At 39.3% G+C, this 20,632-nt stretch overlaps 1 protein-coding gene across 1 annotated transcript in view; it reads right to left on the bottom strand.

Moving 5' to 3' along the window:
• Stt3b (STT3 oligosaccharyltransferase complex catalytic subunit B) overlaps window positions 1-20,632 on the bottom strand; it is a 64,622-nt gene that overhangs the window by 4,148 nt on the left and 39,842 nt on the right. The window contains exons 4-14 of the mRNA XM_052187050.1: window positions 17,695-17,760; window positions 17,330-17,429; window positions 10,591-10,689; window positions 9,586-9,732; window positions 8,346-8,394; window positions 6,999-7,153; window positions 6,032-6,243; window positions 4,677-4,864; window positions 3,843-4,014; window positions 2,929-3,102; window positions 1,644-1,757 (exon numbers count right to left, since the gene is read on the bottom strand). Of these exons, the coding sequence (XP_052043010.1) occupies window positions 1,644-1,757; window positions 2,929-3,102; window positions 3,843-4,014; window positions 4,677-4,864; window positions 6,032-6,243; window positions 6,999-7,153; window positions 8,346-8,394; window positions 9,586-9,732; window positions 10,591-10,689; window positions 17,330-17,429; window positions 17,695-17,760 (1,476 nt within the window). The remainder of the gene's footprint in view (window positions 1-1,643; window positions 1,758-2,928; window positions 3,103-3,842; window positions 4,015-4,676; window positions 4,865-6,031; window positions 6,244-6,998; window positions 7,154-8,345; window positions 8,395-9,585; window positions 9,733-10,590; window positions 10,690-17,329; window positions 17,430-17,694; window positions 17,761-20,632) is intronic.

Below are 20,632 nucleotides of genomic sequence, written 5' to 3'. Positions count from 1 at the left end.
ATGCCACATGGTTTGCATTCAGCTCCCCTGCACTGGACTGACTTCACGGAAACACCACCATCTCTTTACGTAAAAGAAATGCCCCTATAAGCAATGCTCTGATGTCTAAAGGAAGCCAGGGTAGCTGAGCTAGGGGAAGACTTAGGAGAGATAAAAAACCAATGGATACGTTTAATAGATCAAGTTTATGCAGACACAAACCTAAACTTTAAGACAAACAAAAACCATCTCTTTTCCAAGTAGTGTAAAACCAGTCTACAAAGCAACAGGGAAGTGTTTGTTTTCCTATACAACAGAAAAATTACATTACCTGCTCTAACAAGCATGCTTCCTAAGGCATGAGACTAACAGGGCTTACAAAGGTCATAAAACTTGAGGAGGGGGAAAAACCCAAACCCTCCCCCCAAAAACACCTTCTTGCAGAGAACTCATCATTTCTACCAGGACAATTATTTTCTAGAGTAACTATTATAATCGGGTACGTTTTTCTAAGCATGAGTTTGGATCACAGGCTTTCTTTAAAAGAAGCAAAAATAAAAATTGACATCTAGATTGCTGTGCGCATCTGTAAAGCTACCTACAGTGATCCCAGGAGAATAAAGCAGCAGACACCCACTTCTGCCCCTGCACCCTAGGGCAGCACAGAGAGCAGCAATATACAAACTCCTACAGATCATACTAGCTACATAACAATTTTACAAATGGATAAAACCTGTTTCACATTTTGAAGTTCAGACAGACCCTTTCAGGTTAAGAGTTAACATTCCTGGTAGAAAAGCATACAAATAATTCCTTTAATTTTAACACAGAATTTGTTTTTACTGACAACTTGGAATGAAACTATCAACTTGGTATTACAGGCTATAAAACTGATTAGCAATAGAAGAGACACTTTGTTCCTCCAGCCCCCAGGAATTCTTTAGGTTGGAATGGATCCCTGCAACAAAAGACAGAATAACAGCAGCAAAAACAAGTTTATCAAGACATGCAACATAGGACAGGGGAACTCAATGAGAAGTGACTGACTCAGTAATGGCTTAGAATCGCATCTCACAGAAGATGCTGCTGCACCACCAACAGTGGAGAGACAAGGAAAGAAGGCCGAGGCCTCTGCGCAGGGGGAGTGATGGCAAGAGCGTTCGTGGGGACAAGCTGGGAGTGTGGACGGACTGCGTGCAGACTGCTTAGGGGACCTCTCAGGACAGAGGCATCTAGTGTTACCTTCAGTAAGAGAGAATTTAATTTGTGCCTTTCATCAGGAGTGAGGCCAGATTAAAAATGTCCCTTTGTTTGCTATATAATTGCTTTTAATGCAAAACTAATTTTTAAATATCAGAATGACATGTTTCCATCAAAGCCAAGTCACCAGTCTACCCTACACCCCATTATTTACAGATAAGAAAAAGTCACTGGTCTAATATTTTTTTAACATGTCACAAAAAGATTCAGAAATTGAGCTAGGCATGGTGGCACATGCCAAAACCCTAGAGGATCAAGGGTTTGAAATCTAAATATAATGGGTAAGAAGCTTTGCATATATCTCTCCACAGTACAATTAAGACATTATTAGTCTGATTTTTTTAAAGAGCTTAGTAAGGTCCCTCCCCTTGAATAAAGATTATAGAAGAACTCTTTGAACCAACCTGCATTTCTCCAAATCTGTAGTATGACATTTTATACATAAGGCAGTTTAACAGGGTAGGAGATCCAGCTTTGTCTACTCGGAATTCTCCCTGCTGGGTGAAATAGTCACCTTCCTATGGAAAGAAACCACAAGTTCAGTGTCAGTCTAGCTTGGCACACCTAGCTCTAGAGATAGCTGACTCCCTGTTAGCTAGAGCTAGCCCCCCACAGTTGCCCCCCCCCCCTTTCTTGGAGTTTGCCTTTAATTTTCCCTATCAACTCCAAAATCCCTTTTAGCCGAGAAGGAGAAGGTTCAGTAAACTAAAAGGAATATATATAGCACAATTTTTGTATTCATTTTTATTGGGTTATTTTATAAATTAGCTTTTCTACGAGGCATAGATTGCTACCATTTTAAAAATGTAAGTTCAGGTAGTAAAAATGTAATTTCTGGCATAACATTCCCTCTTACAGGATATGCTCTATCGATACTGTATAGGATTCAAATAAAGAATGCATAAAATTGTTTATTATGCCAGACACACAAATGCTCATCATACAGACAAATGAATACGCACACACAATGGACACTATAAGGGAGACGATAAGTGGGGATGAGGACCACAGTGTAACAGCCTTCCCATCTACAGAAGTCACAGTGTACACACACACTTCAACTAGAAGCACACACCCAAAAAGGGCTGGAGAGGAGGGACAAGGGTGTGGAAAGGAGAAATGTCATAGATTACATGGAAGAAGACACAGGACCAAATTTCTAGATCGTTGGTCTCTTTCAGATTTATAAACATTAAGGTTAGTAGTGGCGCAGAATGGGAATGCAAATGAAGGATAAAAGCAAGAGACAAGAGGAAAAAGCCAGAAGACTTGACAAGGGCAAGATGGACGCGCAAGCACAGGGTGTATTCTGAGACAAGTGTTCTATAAGGCAACACCTCCACTTCGGAACATCAGAGCGCACAAACACCAACCTGGACCACACTACCTCCTATATACTCTATAAGCAGACAAGCTGCTTACCAAGCACATACAGGCACACAAGGCTAACAAATCCAGGAACTGTTTTTAATGAACGGAGTAACTAAGGCAGCAGATGAGGATGGGATGAGGGAAACAGTGCAGCCACGGGGTATGTTGCTGACGCACACCTTCACCCCATCCTTAGGAGGCCAGGCAGGAGCTCTATGAGTTCCAGGCCAGTGAGGGCCACAGTTAGGAATGGAAGGAAAAGAATGTAAACTAGCAAATATGAGAACACGTGGGGCCTGTGAACTGTGAGGTCCTTACCCGAATGTCTTTTGGATGCTCCCCTTCAGCTATCCTAACCATCCAAAGGAACTTGTTGATATCATCACCAGAATAGCCAATAACTCCGCCAAAAATAACCAACACATAATCGACATCAAGAGACCTCATAATTTTATAGGCAGCTGTTTCATTAGAAGACATAGCTTTTCCTACCTGTAGGATAAAATTTAAATGTACATTTTTTTAACTGTCAGATGAAATTAAGTTTGATTTACATTAATTTTGGGTAGAAATGATTTTCTATGAATGTAATGAACTTGAGTTCACTAACATCTTAACTACAATAACCATTTCATGAAAGAAGTGTCAAAGTCTGAATATATGTTTTAATAATTAAGTTCTAGAGCATTAATATTTTAAACAAAAATAGGCAAGCATTTAAAGAGATAGTTTTCTCCCAACCTCAGGTTGAGCCTGGCCCATGATTTCCATAGCACAGACTCTTCTGAGCCCAGCAAGCACGATACTTAGCTATGATACTCACGAAAGCTGCTGAGTTCGTTTATTAAGACCTGTTTCCTACTCAGATGTTAAAATACGTAACTGATTCACTTATGGAGACTCACTATTTAATAAAGTAAAGTGAATATATAATTTGCACAATGTAAAATACTTGTTTTCCTATTTCTATGACTTTTCTTAAATTTGCAATGTAAAAACTACGTATCAAGCATTTTAAGTTTGCCTAGGTCTCAGTAATCTAAGTATATCAAAGCTACCAGAAATTAGTCTGCAATTCTGTATACATAATACCACTCGTAAAACAAGAATACACAGGCAGACAAGAGTTCTAACCTGGATCTTTTCTGTTTAATTATAAGTGATTCTGATTGCTAAGTAGGACGAACCATTTTATTCTTTAAAGCAAACAAGCAAGCTAAACGCAAGCTCACCAGCGCGATGTGGCTGTTATTCCAGGTGTTGTTGTCCACTAGAGTCGTCCTGTTGGCCATCCCAGCAATTTGATAGCCATAGTCCCACCAGGACATGACCCGGGCATGTTCATCTGTGTTTTGTCTCAGCCAAAAGTATGCTTCTCTAAAATCATCTAAGATATTTCTGGTACTGAAAAATAAAAAAACAAAACAAAAAAACTTGGTTTTATTTTAAATGAAGTCTGTAAATGTGAAGGAGATAGCTTAAAGATGGTAGTCAAAAGCTCCTACCTACAAGGAGGAAAAAAAAGAGGAGCCTTGTCTACACTAGTGTTTCCTAAACTAATGTGCAAAAAAAAAAAAAAAAAAAATCACTTGTCTTGTAAAATATCATATTCTAGTGAACTAACACTGGGACACAGTCTCGTGCTCTGTTGAGATGTGGCCTGTCACGGTAAAGCCTGTTAAACCACAGCTAGCTGGGTCCTGCCCTTGTGTCTCTCGAGTAAGGCTTAGGGTGGGCTCTATAATTTGCATTTCTACCAAGTATCATACTAATGATGAAATGATGATGCAGTGTTCACTAAGCATACACAATTACATATGCAGGAAGATTTTGGGAAAAAGCACAAACTAGTTACTGCCACCCATCCTAAAGAAGGGGGAAAGGCCACACTAAGAGACAGAGTGAGTAAACTTGGGGGTGGGTTGCCCTAGCATGTGGGCAGCCCTGGGGTTACATCTCTACTACACCTTAAAAAGGAGAAGCCAGATCAGAGTCTCACAAACATTCTTTTTTGGATAGATTAAAGGATATTATAAGGCCCTCTGATAGCCGAGTTATCCCCTTACCCATCATGATTGTAGGAGGCGAGGACCACACTGGGGCTGGAGTAGGCGTTGCTTGTGACCCACGTGCAGTGGACAGCGAACATCATCAGGAGCATGAGCATCAGCATGGTCACGATGCTTTTGATGTTGGGGCCCAAGCCCTCTTCAGGTTTCTCTTGCTCTGTCACGTGCTTTCTCACTTTACCTGCCTGAAGATGCAGAGCAAACAGTTAGAAGCCGTTGTACTTGGCTCAGTAACACAGTCAAGGGGAAAAGTGAAGAGAATATTGACCTATCAAATAATTCCATGGGTCAGAGAGGATGTAATCAGATATTCTTCTATGGGTAATGGGGAGATTTGCTCTTGTTTTATAATTCTATGTAAACTTTAAAGTCAATGTGAATCAGAAAATACACTTAGCTCTCGGACCTGATCTCAGAGCAAATGAGTTAACCATGGGGCTCCATTCTGACAACATAAAATCCAGTATGTATATACTTAAACTTAATTCTACTCTTGAAATGGCTTGACCCACTAAAACACAGATTAGAAAATTACTAGGAGAGAAACTCTACAGATTTAGCCAAATCTCTAACCTCTCTCCTACACCCCTACCCCCATACACACTCATACCCCCCTACCTACTTCTGTTGGAAACAATAGCCATAACTCTAAGTTATAAGGGTGATTTAAGAAAAAAAAAAAAAAAAAACAAGAAGCAAAAAAACAAAATATAACAACAGGTATGTGCTTAACACAAATCTTTAAGAATCATATTGACTTCAGAGTAAGGAAAGAAACAATTCTAACCAATTTTTATATTACAGCATTTCATTGATGCTTAGTATTGATGAGCTCAGTCAGTATTAAATTGCGAAGTCTAAGGTTATTTAAGACAAGTACACTAATTCCTAAGTCTTTCCCACACTTGTGTCCAACACAGGCTTTGCCTACCGTTATGCAGGTTAAATTCTACTTATGTTAACAAACAGGTGTTTAACCAAATACCACTTCTGAACACCAAGTTACCATTTAATACACAGAGGTGGTAGAACCACACAAGGTCACACCAAACACAGACTAAGGACAAGTACAAGCACTGGTGCACATGGGTAAATCTGATGAGCTGTGCTCTGGGAAGTAGAAAGGCACTAACATACCTAAGCACTTAGGTAACAACTGGTGGAGAAGAGATTAACAATCCCTGTCCGATCCCATTCTGTTTTCTTAGAGCTCAAAGACCAACTAGGACTTCAATTTAAGCAAGCAACGGAGAGAAGTCAGAGGGCACAGCTCGGTGTGCTCTCATTTCAGCACTCTCCTACACCTGCAGACTCTTGTGGTGCTGGGAAGATGGAGACAGCACAGCCCTTACCTTGTCATACAAGTTCCCTGGGTTTCTTTTGTCATCCTCATCACTGCTGTCCTCCACAGGTGGGTTTTCCCTTTTCATGTCATCCCCTAAATAGTGCTCAAAAACATTGGAGAAGGCGATGGCAGACAGCATGCAGACGACTGGGGTCAGAGTCAGCATCAGCCGCACCATCACTCCGGCAAAGTAGACAGCACTGATTGCATATAGAGCGACTGCAAAGACAGGGTGGGGAAAATGTCCCCGGAAACTACATGTTCATTACCACAATACAGAATACATCTGAAAGTAGGCATTGTACAATGCAACTGTTCTAAATTGTTAATATTGACCAAATAGTCTGGTTTAAAAATAAGTACTGTTGACTAAATAAAAAGTTTAGAGACATGTACTGTCATTCAAATTTAATTATTACAGATATGAAAAATTAAATGTAATTTGTTTTTTTAATAACACCATACATTAATAATATCCATAGCTGATAGGTGACAATGAATGTGTACATTATCAGGCACTCTAAGTTTTCAGAACCAAAACAGCCTCAGAAAGCCAGCACCAGTATCTGGTGTGACCCTTCTTTAAAGCAAACATGGATAAGAGCACGATGGATGGACATCTGCCAGGTAGCACCTGACAGTACAGTCAGGCTCCATCAGCCAGTGCTCTAAAGAAGGTATGGAAAGACTCAGGCCAAGACTATGAGCTTCAGAAAAGCCAATAAGGTATATGACTCCTGTATTACCTGAAGCTACTGAAAATATTCAAGGAGGTCATGGGTTGGATATAAAGTCTATATTTAAAAAGTAGTAATACACATACACTGAAAATTCAACTATTTTTTTCTTATATAAGCACCTTTGTAAAACAGGAAAAATGTTCCTGAATATAACATACATAAGAAAACCAAAACATTCAAATAATCATAATGGAAAAAATTGTTCTGAGTCAAAGAGTTCATTAAAAATCTTACCAAATACTCTTTCATCGTTGATATTTTTGATGCAGAACCATAGGCCTGCTGGGAAGGTACATACAAGAATATGTAGATCAAAGAAGAAAGACACCCATGTCGTAGGCTGATGCTCAGACACTGATGCAATAATTGGAATGTGTATTTTTGCATACCTGATATTAAAAAAGTTGATTATTATTACAGTTAAAGGATAAACCAGGAGCTCCTCTTCCTTCAGATGAACACATTCTCCTGTCTCACTGGCATCATTCTCTGCCAACTTTTCTTATTCAAACTTGTATTTTAACTGACATAGCCAGTAACATGGTTGTTTGGTATACATTTGTCTAACTAAAGCAAATACGTCCCCTTAACGTGGAGCTATCTAGGGCTCATGAAACTGCTGGCTCTGGTTCTAATCCTTGCTCGGGTAGGTGTCTGTAGTCTAGCTCTATCCAACATCTACATCAACAAGTTTCTCCATTTCTTCTTGGTGGCAGAAAACACTTTACCCTCTCAACTCCTGTGCTCCACTGCCTTCCCACACAAGGAAGGAGCTGGCATCAGTGTGACAACAGAAGTCACTTTGCACTCTGGGATTCCAAAGAGGTCAGAATTCCTCTAAAAGCCTAAGTACAACTAATACACATCAACTTTAGAATTAGATTAGTCAATTCTGTAACTGGTTCTTTCCAGTTCTCTGGATCCACAGAATAAAAGTCAGCTAATGTTTTAGCCATAAACAGTTTATACTATGTGATTTCACGTGCACAGGAGCCTTTGGTGTCCTATTGAAGGACACTTGATTAATAAATGGTGGTTGGATTTTACTGGGTCATCTAGAAAGCAACCATAGGCAGTGACATCATCGCAGCACTAGGCCATCATTTTAAAGACAAAAGGTTTCACTGAAATAGTTGGTCTAATTCAAAACCAAAGTTTTAAAGTGAATTCTTCTATATAGCATTCTTAAATGTACCATACACCCTTAGTGTATTTCAGATTTTTAAAGTAGAAGCTTAAATTAAGTGATTATACAAAAAGTTCTTCATACCTACTTCATATAAATCTTTAATACAGTATCTTCTCGGTAACAAAACTTACATTCATTTTTACAATTCAAAATTTTACATCCATTCCTTTTTTAAAAGTCCCCATCTTTAAATTATACAAATGCTTTTGCTCTGACAAAACAAGGAGGAGTTGGCTATGTAGAACAGGAATATAGAACTTATGTCTCAAAACAACAGGCATTCACTTCAAACAGCTCAGTCTGGCTATTTAATATTGCTTAAGTAATGACTGAAGTCCTCACAATATATAAATACATGGAGAGAAAAAAGGCAAAGTAACATTTGAACTTACCCAGTATCCCATAATGAATAAAACCTGCCACTCCACGGTGCAATGTAACCTTGAAGAAAAACCAGAGGAAATTAACTGCCTTTTTATTATTTTGTAAATTCTCATTCATTCATATTCTCTCCCCCCCCCCACAAGGTGTTGGGATAAGGTCTCCTTGATATACATACAGCCCCACCCGACCAGAGCTTGCCTCAAACTTCCAACAAACCTCCTACCTCGATCCCTCAAATGCGCAGCTGTATGCTACCATGCTTAGCTTGGGACTGGAGAGATAACTCAGTGGTAAAGAGCTAACTCTACTTCTAGGGGATCTGATATCTCATTCTGGTGTCTGTGTGCACCGTGCACGTACACACACACATATACGTACGTGTACACACACACACACACACACACACACACAAAATAAAATTATTATTGGTGTGTATTGGGTGCACGCCATGATAATAACTATTATCATCATCATTATTAGTGTGTGTTTGCTTGTTTTACAAGCCATAAAGCATGTGTAGAGGTCAGAGGATAATTCTGTGGCACTGACTTTCCTCTCCCGCCTTGACTTGGTTTCAGGAGCACATTCAGGTCACCAGTAGCATGTCAAGTACCTTTAGCAGCTGAGCCACTGCACCAACCCAAATATGTCCTTTTCAGAGCTTTGTTACTATTAATTATGAATAATTTAAAACAATGGTCAAATGATGTGGGTTTTATTTTATAGATGCCAATGTATTTTCAAACACCCAGGTCTTTGACTCCAGTCATACCTTCATTCACCCTCTGCCGGGCCTGAAATCAGCTGGGCTATGGAGTACCCCAGGGAAAACTGGCTTGTTGTTTAAGACTTGTGAGCTCAGGGTTAGGGAGGAATTTAGATCCAAAGCACGCGGAAATGATGTGGCAACTGTCTCCAAGGAAGAGGGAGAGAGTGCACACAAGAGGGTAAACCAAAACTAGCTTATTACAGATGCTGAGTTTTCAATAGTTTGGCTCTTTAACCAGCAAGAGACGGATATTTGTGGACTTACAAGAGCCTGGAAAGCAGTAATTAGTTTTTTCTAGTCAGAAATGGCAGCTCGTGCTTTTTTAAAACTGCAATTTGTAATGTGTTATTGGAGTTTGACATTATACAGTATTTGATATTAGGATAAATGGAATGTGTGAGAGGGACCTGTGAAAAGACTGGTCTTGAATAGTAATCTAGAGCTACGGCGACTTCCATCTCACAGGCGATGGCACCTACCTGTGTATGTCAGATAGATGACACTAAGGAACACCGCGCCTGCCGCTACTGAGACACCCAAAAAGAAAAGGGTCTGGAACTCCTGTTTTGTCAACCGGTCTCTCAGATACTGCAGAAAAGCATAAGCTTGCAGCAGTGCAAAGACACCTGGTTAAAGAGAAGGCTCATGTGAATGCCATCACAGTGTTTGCCTAATGCTGTTTCAATACTTTTACTCACAAAACTGTAGAACCCCTGAATCTTCACCCCAGGGACTAGTTATCTCACCTACCAATATTCCCTGTGTCAGCTGACAGCTAACCCATAATTAATGACCTGAAAAGTCCCATTGCACATTTTCCCCAAAGTGGTCAGGATCCTTATATATATGCCACACAAGAAAAGCAGCCAACTGTGCTCACACAGTGACACTACCATGCATCACCAAAGATTTAAAACATTAAGGTTCTTTCCATGCTGTTGTGCTGTCAACATGACAGAGCCAGAGTTATCCGAGAAGGGCACAATGAGAAAGACTATCAGACTGGCCGCTGGGCAAGCGCGGGAGCATCTCCTTGACTAATGACTGATGTGGCACGGACAAGCTCCTGTGGACGGTGCCAACCTTGGGCTGGGGGGTTCTGGGTTGACTAAGAAAGCAGTCTGTGCAAGCCTTGGGGAGCAAGCCAGTAAGCAGTACCCCTCATGGCCTATGCTTAATGGTCCTGCCTTAAGATTCTGCCCTGATTTCCCTCAGTGATGGACTGTATGAGCAGGACACTTAAGCCAAATGATCCTTTTCTGCCTCAAGTAGGTTTTAATCAGTGTTTTATCGCAGCAACAAAAAGCTAAGTATACCAGCTATTATTATTGAAACTTCTTATAAATTATAATATAATAAAGAGCCTGAAACCTCATTTTAGTGTCAATATAGAAGGAAAAATGATTAAGGTCACACATATATCTTAAGTGGACAAAACATTAACAATGCCCTTTTGTCTCAACTTCAGACACTAGTTTCCATACCTGCAGCTGCCATGTGTTCACTTGTTCTGATTGGCTGGAATCCCACAAAAGGTATCTGCATGGATAATATTAAACCCACAATGTAGAAAGTGCTATATGCTATAAAACAAAACAGGAAACAAGAGTAATTTACTATTGCCATTAAATACTCAACACAAATATATTATCTTATAAATATTTTAAAATATAAATATAAATATTTATATAAATATAAATATATAAAACATAAATAAAAATATAAATCCTTTTAAAAAAGTTTTAACAGAACATAAACAATAGAATCTTGAAGTGGTTGGTTTGATATATGTTAGTTGCATTATAGACCATAAATATTCTATCCATTTTTTAAAAGTATTGTTTGTAGACCTCACTTAACAGTTTCAGAGACTTGTGCTACCTTTCTTTCTAGCAAATGGAATCACATTTTTAAAAATTCACCGTTAGTAATCATTGATAAGAGCCAAGAAACTCTGCAACCTTTGTCAAAGACTGGTTTTCCACTTATATGGCTACAGATCAAGATTAGGTAATCTGACTAGAGAGAAAATATTAGGAGTCACTGAAAGTAAAATTTTATCAGAAGATAAAAGGTATATCTAAAATAAGCTGATGTGAAAATAGTAATCTATTCATAAAGTTTATATACATCACTTTCATAAATGTACTTGATGTTTAGTTTGGGGTAAATTAGTCCCTACAAAAGTAAAGTCTAGGAGCCCTTTGAAACAGAAGATGTTACTGCAGGCTCCTTGCCTACTATACTCTGGACAACACAGTTCAGAGCACGTGCTCCCCCCCTTGCCTCTATCGTTGTCTTTATCTGCTTTTAAAAGAAAGTCATTTTTAGAAGGTAAACTGTGAACCGTCAATTCAAATGCTATACTGCTTCCCAAGCTGTCTGCTAAGTTATGACTACTGTGTTGGAAAGATAAGCTCATAAATATAATAGAAAGGGCCAGAGCGTGTGGGCAGTTTTCAAAGACTCAGAACTAATGAAGGCTACAGCTCTGCCATCCACCAAAGTGAACTCTGCAGACACAATCATGCTGCAGTGGTGTGGCCCTTTGGGACATACTCAAGTAAAATCCAAGTTATCACAAGTTCTAATCTCTTTATGTGGTCAAGGAGCCTTGTAGTAAGTTTATTTTATTAATTAATCTGTGTTGAAACCCTGGTACAGTTAGAAGCAGAATGAGAAAGGAAAAGCAGAGAGGGAGAAGGTGGTTACCATGCGATTCCCAAATACACAAAATCAAATACTTCAGTTCCATTAACACAGAGGAGAGCTGGTGAGGCCTGTGACCTCCTCCCCACATCAGAGCCGCAGATGCATGATGATCAATATGCATCTCATGATGGAGTCGAGAAACCCCCCGTAAACATGGAAAGACTAGGACAGACTGAGAGGAGTGCTGAGCTTTCCTCAGGGAAGCCTGCACACACTAAACACTGCAATTGCCTCAGGCTGGGGCTGCCTCTTAGAAATACAAACATAGAATTAAGCAAAATTGACAGGATTAGGACTGAATATAATAAACAATACAAACTAAATTTTAAAAATAAACTATTCCCCCTTTAAAAAGCTGAGGAGAAAAATGGGGCAGTAAAACTACCTTACAACAAGTAAGAAAACCTGACTTCACTATACCCCAAAGAAAACTCTATCTCCTTCATACTGCTGCTTCCCAGTTCTCCTTTTCCCAGAGCAAAGGAAGACTAGGCTTTCACACCAACTTCAGAATTCATTCTCATCAGTTCATCAGTAAGGAGAAGGACACAGGGTTGGGGAGCGGCTCAGAAGGGAAGCGCTTGCCTAGACTGCCTAAGGCAGTCTTCAGGACATCAAACCACCAAAGCAACCAATAACAAGACCCCAATCTCTACAGAAACAGAGGCACTCGAGTCCACATGAACAGGAAGAGTGCCAAAAATGAATTCGAGGAAAGGATAAGCTCTTATTGCTTGGCTAATGTCAAACAAAGTAACAGAAACAGACATTACAGCTGGAAAGGCCTGTACGTCAGCCTCCTTCCTGCACGTGAGTCAATGAAGCCACTCTGCCAGGACCCTGCAATGACCCAGAGTTCTGTTTAAAAGAGCTGGACCACAGCAGCCTGAGCTCTAATAGTTTCAGATCACTGGGTTCTATGAAGTGTTCACACAGGAGAAATACATATATCCTACCTCACAGAGCCCTTCAATCCACAGGAAACCACATGTACCAAATCAAGTTTGGGACTTCTAGCCAAGCTCCATACAGTGCCCAAAATCACAAGTTTACCTCACAGAAGATACTGTGCTCCCTAAATTTATAAAATAGAACACATAACTCGCTATCCTAACTTAAATCACACAAACTTTAAAGTTCAAAACATAGAAAGTGGAAAATTAGATTCACTTGAGTAGAAAGACATGAAGAAATTAGATTAAGAAGAAACACAACATCTATCCACTATAAAAATAAAATACTTTTTTCTCCAGACTATATGACAACACCCAATAGTGCATTTTCAAAAAGACCTTATATCTATGACAATTGGGACATTTTAAAATCAGAAAATCCTGTTAAGAAGATCAATCCAAGCTGGCCTCTACATTATGTAAAGTCTGACAAACACCAAGAGCACTCCACATCTAGCTAACACTGTCACAGTGGTAGGAAGTCTTCTGCAGGAAAGCAGCATAAGAGGGACACTGGCCTTACAGCACCTCAGCAACACGCCCGCAGCACCGCTTCCTCCTGAAACTCCACGAGGAGCCCTTACCAAACCACTACCCCAGCCAGTCCAACTTTCTAGGCAGCTATACTGACCTATTTCTTAACTCTACATTATTCCATCAAAGAAGTGAGCTCTAAGAAAATGCAATGATCCCGTAATCACTCACTACATCCTAAAAATGCCGCCACACTGCCATCCTGTGGAAGCACAGCTTCTGGCATTCACTGCTGCAGACTGTACTCCTGCTTAGAAGGATGCCCCTAAAACAATTGGACTCATTCACATGTACAATTTATTTTTACCCAAAGAAAACGCTGTTTAGAGACAGAAATCGATAGAAATCCTAATCTGGTTTCCCCTCAAAATATTGAGTCCCAGTGGCACAGCAGGTAGTAACTCTGGTCAATGCAACACGGGGCTCCAGCTCCACTGAGACCTGAGGGCGGTCGAGTGCTTGCTGCTCTCACTTCAATACCTCACTGAGAAGCCATTCCAACTCTCTGGCCATCTTTATTTCTGGACAGTGCATGCATGTGGAAGTTAGAGAACAACCTAGACTCTTCACCTTTCTCCTTGAGACAGTGTCTCTTTCAGCTGCTGCATACTCCAGAGACTGAATTATGAAGCTACTGTGCCTGCTTCAGGCCAGAGGTTCTGGTCAGGGCCTCCCTGGCATAGTGCCTTCCTTTTCCTCAGGCCACGTCTCTGGAGTTTAAGTTAGTATTACTCTTCCTTCTGCAAACTTAGAAGGGTCTGGAAACACACACACCCATTTACATTAACCCACCATAGGGCCCCACAGCTTTCTAAATTACTTCATCTCTTGGGCAGTGTTTAATGTGAATAGCTAACAAATATTCCTCTTCTATTAGACAAGAAGCAGAAGAGAAAGACCTTACAATCTAATCAGTTCCACTTGACTACTACCAAACATTAAGTTTGTAAGAATGTTGAAGAGTTTACTCAATAAAGTCACCTTGCTACTCTGTGAGCACTTTGGTTCCTGAGAATTTTTGGTAAATGCTCAGGGTAAAGCATGGTGAGAAGCAGCAGCAGCAATAGAGGGCAGAAAACAGGTTCTTCTGACTAGCAGGGAAACCTGGATGTGTGCACAGGCACAGATATATGCTCTTCTTCCCAGGGACACTGCTCACAGTGACCAGGTAGAGCATATCACTGAAACAGACATTTTACAAGCTCCAAACTTGTAAAAGCAGGATATGACTTACTCAAACTACCTGAGCAGAGATTATCACACTTTCAAATGGAAAAAAGTATCTTCTACTACCTACTAGGAAATTAAGGATGAGAATCTAGAGGAAATATATCCAGACTTAAAATTCTAGTTCTGGACTGGAGAGATAGATCAGTAGTTAAGATCCAATCAGTTGGCTTGGATCCTCCAAAGCCCTGGGTTCAATTTCTAACACCCACATGGTGGCTCACAACTTGTCTATTTACTCCAGCTCCAGGAAATTTGATGCCCTCTTTGACCTCAGCAGGCACAAAGGCATGCACATGGGGCACACATACATGCAGACAAAACAAAATTGATACATGAAAAATAAAAGTAAAGATAAAAATAAGTTTAAAATTCTCCTTCTGTCTTACAGAAGCAATTCATTAGTTCTGACAAACGTTAATGAGATATCAGAGCACAAGGAGATTAAGAACACATTGTGTAAACCCTATGAGGGAGAACTCATGAAGAACAACTCTTCTTTCTGCTTGAGACAGTCTCACTATGTAGCTCTGGCTGTCCTAGAACTCTCTATGAAGACCAGGCTGGCTTCAACTCAGAGATCTGCCTGTCTCTGCCTCAGACTGCTGGAATTAAAGGTATGTGCGCACCCACCATGCCTGGTAAATTCTACTTTTAAAAGATGAGATACTGTGACTCAATCACTCCTGCAACTATGTAATAACTACACCTACCTAGTATGTGTCAAAAAGTATAACAGACAAATACCAGCAAACATAATTTACAAATAAACAGATTTAAAAGGATTTAAATAAATTGCAAATTTATTCCACTAAAAATCATTTAGGGCTTTCCCTTTTGTTTAGGGAAGGTTGCAATTCCTTACCCCAGGTTAGCCTGAAATTCTCCGTGAGCAAGGTTGACATAAAACTCTGGGCATCCTCTTGCCCCAGCCTCCCAAGTGTTAGATTTTTAAGTAAGCAGAACACCAACTTATCTACTGTAAGAAGGCTTTTAGACAAACCTAAGCATCTCTTGTAGTCTCCTAACTTCTACCCAGAAGTGCTCCTGAGCAGGTTGTCAGGTACGGTTCTTCTAAGACTGGGCTCACTTATGACGGCACCAAAGCCATTTTTCCACTTTCACTTGTAGATATGGAAAATCTCTGTCTCTATTAATTGAAGGTTTTTTGATCAAGCAAAGATTCCTGTTAAGTCACAGTAAGAAAGGCCCTTGCTCTACGTATTTTAGTCTTAAGACAGAAAGATACTGCTAGACCTGTCCCTTCAAGGAATGAGTGCTCCTGGATTCCCCGGAAAGCATTTACTGTAACCAACACTAAGACCTGTAAGCAAAAGAGAGGCCAAGACAAAGTCAGCACTGCTGTTGGCCCTGTTCGTACAACATGAAAGCAAAACTCAAAACAGATAAACTTCTCTAAAAGGATCTAGGAAGCACAGAAACCACTTTATGCTTTTATAAGTAACCCAATCACGCAAATAATGTATCTAGTTTATAGGATGCAAAAACAATCTATCTTGGTAAATCTTTACCTGTCACATACATCTTTTTATTAATTCCAATAGTTTGGATCAAATCCATCAAAATTACTTATGATAGTAATGAAATAATTTAAACAAATGTAATCAGGAAATTGTGCTACAAATATTAAAAGTATTACTCCAAATATTATATGGTAATAAAAACCCTATTAGACAATCAATATATGAGTGTCAGAATAAGTATTACAAACATAACATGCTATATACGAAAATTCAAAGCTGTTATGAGAACCATTGACTACTATCCCATGGTGTGTCTGCCCCTCTGCCTACCACATAAATTTAGAGTAATTACTTCTATTAATATGAGCTGTTTACTATAAGCTATTTTTAAATTAGCAAAACTTTCTTACATATTTCAGGCTGGTTTTGAACTGCTATCCTCTTATCTCTTAGAACTGAGACTGCAAACATGTACAACTACACATGGCCTCAAATTAATAAGCTTTACCAATGTCCTGTTACCTACAGAACAAATCACCTCATCTCGAATAACCAATGTAAATTTCAAAAGCAAATAAAAACTGTAGTACAGAAACAATTTTTTTATTTTAAAAAATTGTTTAATTTTATTGTATGTGCATTGGTGTTTTGCCTGCATGTATGTTTGTATGAGAGTATTAGTTCTTGGAGTTATAGACAGTTGTGAGCTATCATGTGAGTGCTGGGAATTGAACCCGGGTCCTTTGGAAGAGCAGTCAGTCAGAGCCATCTCTCTCCAGCCCCCAGAAATGATTATTTTAAGTCACTTTGCAAAGTTTTAGCTGATGTGTCTCTCATTGAGAGAAACAAATCCTATACCATGTTTTACTTTGACATTTTATATCCAAGTTCTCATTAACTTTAACATAAGTGAAATTCTTGTGATAAAATGGTACAGACTTTATATCTCTGCTCTTCTGCAGTTTCATTAATAAGCACATCCCTAAGGAATGTCCTATTATAATGCTTCGACCCACTGATCCTTCTCCAAAGGCCTTGGACCAGGCCAGCTCATTAATAAACTCAGGCACAGGTAATGCAGAATCAGTCTCACAAATTAACTATTTTCACACGTTACTGTATGTGAACAGATGAGGCTTGTTTTGGGCCATCTCTCTGCCCCCCACTGTTTTTTTGTTTTGCTTTTTTTATGACAGGGTCTCATGTAGTCAACATAAAGGCAAGCTAAACATAAAAAAAATGACTACCTTTTCATGGACAATACTGAGCAAACATTGTTTACTAAGAGCGCACTTTAGAGGCGCAGCACTCACCTATGTAGACTCTCTTGCTGTACCTTTGCATCAGTAGCAGGACAAACACATGGAGAGGGATGAGGTTGATGATAAACACATAACCTCCCCACGCAGAGACCTATGGGAAAAGAGAGGCTCAGACACATGGCTCCTGTCTCTCACTTCCTAAAACAAGTATATCTCATTTGTCATGACAACCTAAACATGAGAGAAAATAAAATACTAGGATTTTGGAGAAATTTCCTAGGATATATATATGTGTGTGTATGTACACACACATATGTACGCACTTAAGCATGCACGCACGCGGGAAAATGTAAAGAGCACACAAGCAGAGTCTACACGCATCCCTGGATAGAGCACGCAGCAAACATAGGTCTTACCATGTAGAAATACGACAAGCAGCAGCACATTGTCCAAAACACAGACCCGGTCTTCACAGACTTTACCTAAAACAACAAACACAAATCCCATTGTAAAATGGAAAACATTTTGAGTGAGGACTGGGGCTTGGCTATCCTGAATGACTAAAATATACCGTTACAGTGCTGAACAAGATGTATTTTACAGCCTATTCTTTTATGGTTAGTTTTAAGTAAAAGAACAAATAAGGAAAAATTACCTGTTTTTATTTTCTGCCATGAAATGGTTAATATCAACAAACTGGAGCCTTAAATAACTGTGTTCAGTAAATCTACATTTTCATATCGTTGATCTGTTAGGCTTGTATGTTTCTTCATCTGAATTCAGGATAATATATATGATTCTAAGCTTCCATTTTTAAAAACTTACTGTTACAGTAAGAAAGTTTTAGATATCATAATCAACATTTTAAAATGTATATTGTTGAACTGTCTTCCAGAAGGTCCTTTACATAATTGCCAGTAATCTATATTAGAAAGGGTATATACAAATAAATCAAAGTTCAACCAATCCTGTCTTAAAGTAGTAATTTCCAAGTGAGTTTATGTTACCTAAAAAAGCAAATTATTAGCGTCTTCAAAATAACTGACACAGACCTAAACACATATCAAATGACTACCTTTAAGCTGAATATCTAAGAAAAGATAAGAATAATTCCTATCACAAAAGAAGTCTATATTCAAAAAGTTGTTTTCTGTCTCTTTGTGCTAAGAGGCATGTTCAACAAACGCAAGTTAATTTCCACAAAGTCTTTACTTTTAAAAACAGGTTTTAGTGATACAGTTCAGTTAACTCCAGGTAATGTCTAGACTTTGGTACTAACTATGACAATGAACAAAAGGAAGCAAGGAAGGGGAAGGGAGAGGAAAGAAAATATGTCTAGTTCATTGCTCTCAGTGAGAATAGGGGGAAACGTTTATTAAAATGATGGCCATTTAAAAGCAGGAAAATGTCCTTTGGCCAGCCTGAGATAATCTATTTGAGGGGTGATTACAAAAAGACTGCAGAATGGAGTTGAGGTGAAATGCCATTACAAACCTTGTAGAGGAAAAAAGACTGAAGTAACAGATAAAAAGGCCCTACCAGGAAGAGCAGCGGACACCAGGGAGCCGGTGAGTGAATGCTCAGAGGATCCTTTCTGAAAAACCAAAAGGTCCCTGGAGAATAAAACGGGCAAGAAAGCGGAAGACAACCCAGGCTGGCCCCACAAGGCAATGGGGGCAGCATATAAAACGGTACCAGTGGAACAGACAAACAGATGACAGTTACCACGAACTTGGCAAACTCAGAGCACATGAGGCCATCTACCACTCTGCTCACCTAAAGTTATAAGAATAGTTAAAACAAGCAGACTTGCCAGGGACCAATGACATGACTCTGGATGATAATGCCTTGAGAACAGTCTGAGGTAAGGGTATTTTACACACACACACACACACACACACACACACACACACACACACCAGCTTGGGAAAAGTATCAGAAGAATCAGCTGAAACACTGAAGGTACTCATCACTGTGCTGATGCTTGACCATAAACTTCACCCAAATCCTTGGCTGACATATATTTCTGCAGACAGCAATGATCTTTAGAAAGTTAAATTGAATTACAAAGATTAGAAATAAAAATAACAGTAGATACATCACTCTAAAACACCAGAGTTGCCAGCTTTAGTCCTGGTTTAACAATCCAGCATAGCTCAGAAAAAGGAAACAGAATCCAAAGCTTTAGCACTACCTATACTACTACTTCACCAAGAGGACAGGCTGAGCCACGTCTGGGGAAAGAAAGCAGTCAGCAGAACCTTGATTAGGATGGACTAACGTGCTGAATTGAGAGGACACAGACTTCAGTCAGCTATCATAAATTACCTTTAATCCCAGCACTTGAGAGGCAGAGGCTGCAGATCCCTGTGAGTTCAAGGCCAGCTGGGTCTAAAGAGTGAGATCCCGGACAGCCAGAGCTACAGAGAGAAATGCTGTCTCTAAAAACCAAAGAACGCTTTGGTTTTGTTTTGTTACAATAGGGAGCTTCAATAATGAAGTGAAATGTGTATATTTTTGTACTTATGAAATAAAAAACTAGAAGCAACTAGAAATTTTGAGAGTACAAGCATGAACAAGAAAACTTATCAATAAAAAACATCCATTCCAAAGAACACACAGAAAACTCCAGAAATCAAAGAGACTATGAAGAGATGGGGTAGGGCACCCATTTTTAAATCACAACTTCAAATTTTATGGTGAACAATCTATAGAGCCATGAACCCCACCCACCCAATAAGCAAAAGAAAACCAAATCAGACAATGGTCAAAGGATTAAAAAAAATAAAGAGAAAAGAAAAGAAAAGAAAAATTCTGAAGAGGAAGAGAAAGGAAAAAACCGTAAGGGAAAATGCTTATTAACTGACCACTGATCCAAAAACAAAGCATCAGTCCTAAGATACTATCATTAAAATAAGAAGGCAGGCAGCTCAGTGTGGTACACAGGCCTGTAATCCAGCACTTGCAAAGCAGTGGCAGAATCAGAAGAACAAGAAGTTCAAGGCCAACCTCAGCCATACAGCAAATTTAAGGCCAGCCTGAGCTACCTGAGATCCATCACAACAGAACAAAAGCCTTCAATTGTAAATATATATATATGCGTGTATATATGCATATGTGCATGCATGCATGCATACATACATACAATATACAATTATCTGGGCTTTTAGACTAGTAACATATATACATACATACATACATTATGATAATGGAATAAGAGAAAAAAATGGGGCCACACTGCTAAAATGTACTATAACAACTTGAGGCAGATGGTACTCAAGATTTTAAAAAATTGAGCTAAATTTAAAAACATACATTAGGGATAGAAAGATGCTATATTACAAATACAAATCA

Source organism: Apodemus sylvaticus, chromosome 7 (assembly GCF_947179515.1).
Source record: "Apodemus sylvaticus chromosome 7, mApoSyl1.1, whole genome shotgun sequence".
NCBI lineage: Eukaryota > Metazoa > Chordata > Mammalia > Rodentia > Muridae > Apodemus > Apodemus sylvaticus.
Note: the sequence above shows the minus strand (reverse complement) of the source record. Positions and strands in the feature narration are given on the sequence as shown.